Source organism: Olea europaea, chromosome 10 (genome assembly GCF_002742605.1).
Source record: "Olea europaea var. sylvestris chromosome 10, O_europaea_v1, whole genome shotgun sequence".
Classification (NCBI taxonomy): Eukaryota; Viridiplantae; Streptophyta; class Magnoliopsida; order Lamiales; family Oleaceae; genus Olea; species Olea europaea.
The window spans coordinates 13,103,223-13,109,943 of NC_036246.1; the positions used below are offsets into that span (position 1 = coordinate 13,103,223).

At 34.3% G+C, this 6,721-nt stretch overlaps 1 protein-coding gene across 1 annotated transcript; it reads right to left on the reverse strand.

Annotated features, from left to right (window-relative positions):
- Positions 1 to 3,177: 3,177 nt before the first annotated feature.
- On the reverse strand, positions 3,178 to 6,299 carry LOC111401292 (protein BASIC PENTACYSTEINE6-like). Its single transcript, XM_023028969.1, is given in 4 exon segments — positions 3,178 to 4,453; positions 4,731 to 4,948; positions 5,200 to 5,350; positions 5,747 to 6,299. Coding segments are annotated over 2 exon segments (990 nt in total). The 5' UTR covers positions 4,849 to 4,948; positions 5,200 to 5,350; positions 5,747 to 6,299; the 3' UTR covers positions 3,178 to 3,581.
- Between the last annotated feature and the right edge of the window lie 422 nt (positions 6,300 to 6,721).

The window sequence follows — 6,721 nt, forward strand, 5'->3', positions numbered from 1 at the left end:
TATATATAAAATAAATTTAAAAAACAAAAAATAAAATAAAAACTTAATTTTTAAAAATAAAATAAAAATTATAACAAAATAAAAAATTATTTTTTTTAAAAAGTTCCTTAATAAAATAAAATAAAATGAAAATTTTTTTAAAATAATTTTTTTTAAAAATTACTTAGAAAAATAAAATAAAATAAAAATTTATTTACAAATATTTTTAAAATAAAAAACTTTTATTTTTATTTTTTAAATTTATTTTTTATATATAATGTAAAGTTACAATTTTACCCCTTTCAAAATTAAGGTGGCCCGTGGCCATGATGAACGTTATATGAATTTGGGTGGTTATAATGACACTAAGGTCCCGTTTGATTGCACGAAATTTTTCATAGAACTTGGAATTCGAATTCCAACTTCCACTTTTGGTCTGTTTGATTGACAAAATTTTCCAGAGAATTGATTTTCCGTGAATTTTTAGGTACAACACTCTAAAGCGTGATTTTCCACCTTTTATTTTCCTAGGGGTAGGTCGTTTTTAGTTTTCCACCATTTTTTTTTTAAATTGTTGGCAATGGGAACAAATTATATGAACAATTGTAAAAGAGGATGTCCCTGAAATTGATAATTTTCATATAAAACAAAATCAAACGAACACCAAAAATATAGATAATTTTTTGATCTTTTTTTTCCTTTTTTTTTTTGGTTGGCAATGGAAACAAATTTTAGGAACAATGTTAGAAGTGGATATCTCTTAAATTAATAATTTTCATGTAAAACAAAGCCAAACGAACGCCAAAAAACACTTTTACTTCAACATTTTCCACGTGAAAAATTATACCAATCAAACACAATAATTTACAATTCTTAGGAAAATAATTTTTAGGTAATTCAATTCCCTAAAATTCATTTTCTTTCCACTCAAATTCCATCTTCGCAATCAAACAGACCCTAAATATAAAATTGGGTGATCCTGATATAACAAAATCAAATTAGGTGACGATGATAACACTAAGTATAAAGTTGGTGGCCATGAATAGATTTAACCCAAGTTTATTTTTATAAATTGGTCAATTTTTGTTTTTATTTATATTTTTTATAAAATTTATAATTTTTTTTTTCCTATTTTTACTTACTTATTACATACTTTATAAAACTTCCAACTTATAATTTATTAAAACTCTGTCAAACATATGACAGCCTAAAATGTTGAGGTCAATCGAGTATAAGGTTGGGTCCTTACTAAAACGAATTTTGGCTTTTAGAGTTTGTAGATTATATGGTCCTTCTCTACATGGAATTTGTTAATTTCTTTTGTAATTTTTTCATCCACGGACAAGAAAAAGAAGGTCACGTTGAGATTAAGGAAAACTTTCATTAGTGTTACCACAATAAAACGTGTCAGTTTGACTCATTTTATTTATTTAAAGCTCTCAACTTTAAATTTACTTTATTTTACTTATTAAGTAATATGATTTTTTTTATTTTTTTTTTAATTGTAGCGTTGCTAATTTAACAAAATTATAACTCAAATCGTAACCTTAGTAATGTCAAATTTGTTGATATGACTGTGATTAGTTAGTTGCTTGTGAAAATTGAAATAAGGGTTTCAAACGATAATGAATGACTTCTTGTTATTATTATTTAAATAGATTTTTGGGAACATCTAAATATGATTATTCGAGCGAACAGATTTGACTTGAATGAACATTTATGTATGTACTTCGTAGTAATTCAAAATTATTTAAGGATCTTATAAAAGAATTAAGCTCTCGTTTGAGCCTCATTCTATTTAAAATTTATTTTTTCAAAACTCATTTTCAACCATATATTCTTTAATAAAATTATATTACACTCAACCCCAAACTTTACCTTAATTTTTAATCACACATTATTCATCAATCACTATTTAAATATGCATTCTTTCTCTTTAAATGGGGGGCTCAAACGAGGCCTAAAATCATGAAGTATGAATGCTTCGAAATGCTCTAGCATGTCTAGTTGTTCTAGTATGTCATTACCACATAAATTCATTTTTTTCCCTTCTATTTTCCTCCATTTGGAAAGAATTTATAAGCAATTCAATACATAAATAGATAGAATGAGTAGTAAATAAATAAATCCTACCTTTAAATCTATCAATATGTGTGGTCGAATATCAAGTTTGACCATTTATAAATTTTCAGATCGACCACGAACACCACTCGAGGCCCGAAGGTCTTGAGAATTGCAAGTTGATGAACTACGAAATTAGATTTTGAACGATCCTCTCCTATAAAAATTTCTGGGGAAAGAATCCACGGTGGTCTGAATAAACAGAACTTCAACGACCGGGATTCTCCATCATAGATGACCATATTATCAGATTTTTTTATGCCTTTCAGATTCCCATTAAATGGAAATGCTGAGTGGTACAAACAAACATATCTTCATACATATACGAGAAGCATGATAAGTTTCCACAGATGACAGTATTCACTTATCCCCTCAAGGTGGCAGTTTCTAAGAGAGACAGACTGAGAGGCATGACCGTCTCCATTGGGAACTTTTCGGATTTAAGGAAACTTTCAATGGCAAATTTGACTGTGAACCACCATAAATCTATGTTTATACCTAATTTTTGTTTGCTTACTATTGCTCTCGGATCATGACATTGGGGCGTACTAAGATAATCTTCGAATCTAGAATCAAATTCATGTCACAAGATCATTGAGGCCCGTTTTGGTGTCCTCCATCAAAACGAAAATATTCTCTAGCTCCACTTAGCACCCAAAAAAAAAGGGCTAATAGAAATAACTTTCATGGAAATCCATTTCATTTCACTACTGAAATGGTTTAATGTTCAGCACGCTGGTCAACCAGGTCTACTGTCGAGCAGGTTTTGAAATGGTCCTCGTCGGGCTACTGTTGCCAACTGGCCATACAGTTTTTTCGTGATTTATTACTGTCCACGTGTGCCACGGGCTCCCATTCGAGCCCGGAACAGACTGGTTCCACTGTCTCATAACATGGCCTATATCATAGCTCGGCCGTGTCTTCACATGTTGGGTTGCCCTGGCCTGCTAGCCTGGATAGCCCAACACATTTTCACCCCTCTTAGAGCAGCCCGGACGGTCATTTCAACACCTTTATCGGTAAGATGAGATATAACAAATGTCCAAAAGTTCATGACTATTGCTAGAAAGAAAAATGATGAACATACCTTATTGTTGCAAATTAACATCTATGACTAGTTCAACTACAACAACGTATATTGATCATGCAACCCTATTTTACAATTATATCCAGTTACATGAACACAGGATTCAAATTCACCATAACACATCCCACTGTAAGACAAACATAACGACTGTCTCATCGCTCTTCAATTAAGGTCTACACATTTTAAATGATAAGAAAGGAAAATAAAATAAAGAAGAAGATTTCAAGGGAGCAAACCTGTTAATTCTGAATGATAATTGAGAGAGATGAAGATTTATGGTACTATCCTTACTTAGCTTGGCAAGCCGATGAATCCTCCTCAGACGTGCATCATCATAATCAATAGATGTTTTCCCCATGAATTATCCTCCTTCAGGCCCAACAATATCAGATATTTATTTGATGGTGATGTAGCGATTTGTGCCATGCTTTGCCCAGTGATCTTTAAGATCAACTGGATTCGACAGATCATGACCTTCTCCAGCAAGTCGACTGAGCAGCTTGTTAAACGCACCTCCACTCATTTTCCGACCACCAACTCGACTATGGCGCTTGTTAGGCACTGCTGGCAGTGGATACATTGACAAAGTGGTTGTACAACATGAAGATTGCCAACCTCCGTTTCCCCACCTATAACAAGGCCTTAGAACCCCAGTACACGAGCAGATGGGCACTGGCATGGTCGACTCATCAAATGAAACCTGGTTCAGCCCCAGGTCTTGATCTTTCCAATTTGGTTTCAATACAACCATTTGCCCATTAAGGTCATCAGTGTCAACATCAATATCTTGCTCATTTTTCCAGTCCTGTGATTTCCCAAATATCGTTTCGTTCAGGTCCTCACCATCTTGTTTAACCTTCTTCAAGGATTTTGACGTCTTCTTTACGGAGGTGGTAGCCTTTGGCTCCTTTGTACGTTTCGTACGACGGGATTTTTCAGGCTCAGGAGCAACTGGGGACGCTGGAACGGTGTCAGGCAGGTGAGATTCCCCCGTACTGTATGGAGCTTCCCCCATGTTAGACTGATGGTGTACATGCTGTTGAGGATGGTGTATGTGTTTCACCCCATGTGCAATTTGGCATCCTGGTGGGCAGTGCGAAATATTACCACAGCTCATGGCATTTTCCCGATACTGAAGGGTAGCAATAGCGTTGTCTCGTTCTATTATGGCATTGTTTCGTTCTGCTATTGCTTGATCTCGTTGTAGGATAGCCATATCTCGCTCTGCCAACGCAACCTTTTTTTCAGAAAGAGCCAAATTTCTTTCTAACCAAAAAATAAAATAAAATAAAAAATAAAAATTCCATGCAAGGGATGGAATGGTGCAGTGTTGCTCTCTCAATGTGAGAGCAAAGCCACTTATCGCAAGAGTTGTTTCGCTATAATGAGGAACGAGGTACAAGTTTCCCTCACACACCTCTATTATCTCAACCCCCTCAAATTCCTTTATGTAGGGACTACGGTACTTAATACAAATATATGAATGCGCAATAGAACCCTCAAGTAAACACTATGGTTAGGCTCCACCGGTCCTAACAAAAACTCAACAAGCAGAAACTGCATATGGCCAGTTACTTAATGTGCAGAGATTAATGGCTACCAAATACCTGACCCAGAGGCGGTTTATGCCTTCCATTTTCACGATGTCCGCTGTCATCCATCTGAGAACCACAGTAGAAACTACCAGCTAAGTTTCAACTTTCAACCCACTACTACATATGACTCGCAATCGAGCAAAAAGACACAACTGAAACCACGAGCCTGTAACCAAATTTTCAACGAAAAATATTTTAATTAATTTCTCAACTTCTTTTCATTTTAATATTATAGTTTTCAGGAGTACCACGTTAGTTTCCCAATAAAAGAAAATTTCAAAGAAATGCACCAGTACATCATAAGCAGGAAGATATTTACTGAAGACGATCTTCTAAAATATAAAAAATCTTCCTACCAAACAATAGAAATACATGAGATAAATATCTAAACCAAAATAGTAAAACTTCGGAACGAACCTTCAGAAATGTCCAGTCAACCTTTTATGGAAGCAGAAAAATTGCTGCATAATATCCAAATATTCCCTACCAAAACTTCATGATACCGCAACCACTGAGCACATCATTCTACTTACACATCTAAAAGCAAAGCAGCTTCAGGTAAAATATTCTGGACAAAAAAGGAGCACTTGGAATCAATATATACAACAAAGAACAAAATTCAGTTCATAACATCTAATATATGTAAAAATGGCCAGGTGGAAATGGCGAAACCCTACCATTGCCAGATTTCAATAGTGAGATAGTCATTTGTTATTTCAGGGATAACATGCAGCCAGTTATCAAAAAGTTTAAATTTTATGAGCTGCATCCTAATGTTAACCCTTGAACTCAATTCTCATCTTCTTCATAGAACAATACAAGAATTTAAATGTAGCTTTGATATCTATTAACGTAAAGACATAAGAAAAGAGTAAATATGCCCTATAGATGCACCACATATTCTATTCAGAATTTGCAAGTTAATGATGTTTCATTCACACGACGAGTTTAGCATTCTACTCACCATATATCCTTGCAAATTCAGTTTTCTCTGCTTGACTTTCCTTTTCTTCTCTTATCTGGTTTCCAGATGAGCGTTCAACTTCCCCAAGATAATAGCACGTAATTCTTCAACTTTTTAAAGAAAAACAAGGAAGCTCTAAGACCAGCAACATGAAATTAATTAAGACGTGATTAGCAGCTTTGTAAATTACCCAGGTACAAACAAACAAGATTCAAGAATTATTTTTTATCCAAACAAACTAGATTCAAGAAACGCACTTTTATCGAGGTACAACAAATAACACAAATTGAAAGAACGCAATTACAAGAACATGAAATGAACTTCAACAGGAAGCATTAGCAGATCCGCTAAATCGAGTGTGCAGCTATAAATTCAACTCCTGTAACATTCTTTGCAGATAAAATGGGACCCACCTCCTCAAAATCCCCAAATCAATTAAATCGCTTAATCAAGATCCGCATCAAGTCAACCACACCAAAATTTAGCACAATAATCCGCAGAAATTGATAAAAAGCTGCAAATTATAAAAATCACTTTTTAAACGAGAAAAGGAGAGCTCACTTTGAAGAACTGTAGAGAGAGAGACTAGAGTCAACACCCTAAATTTCGGAGGATGAAACAAATGAAATATCTGTGACAGAAGTACAGTTGTTGAAAGGCACTGAAGAATTTGTACACACAAACACACTTCATTGCAACATTTTTAATTGTAGAGGGCAAGTTTGCTTGTAATTGAAATTACTTACTTTATTGCCTGTTTGGTGCAATTAAAATTAATCAGATTTTGATAGTTTGACTTTGTTGCATTTCATTAACACAATTCATCAGAAGACTGAGACCTGAATTTCCATTCTCAATTTTGTCCGCAACTTTGAAGCAAGAATTACCAATTTATCAATCGATCCCTTCCCCAAGACCCGAACCATGAACAATTGAAAATGATCTTCTTCACATTTTGGGAGCAAAACAGACCAA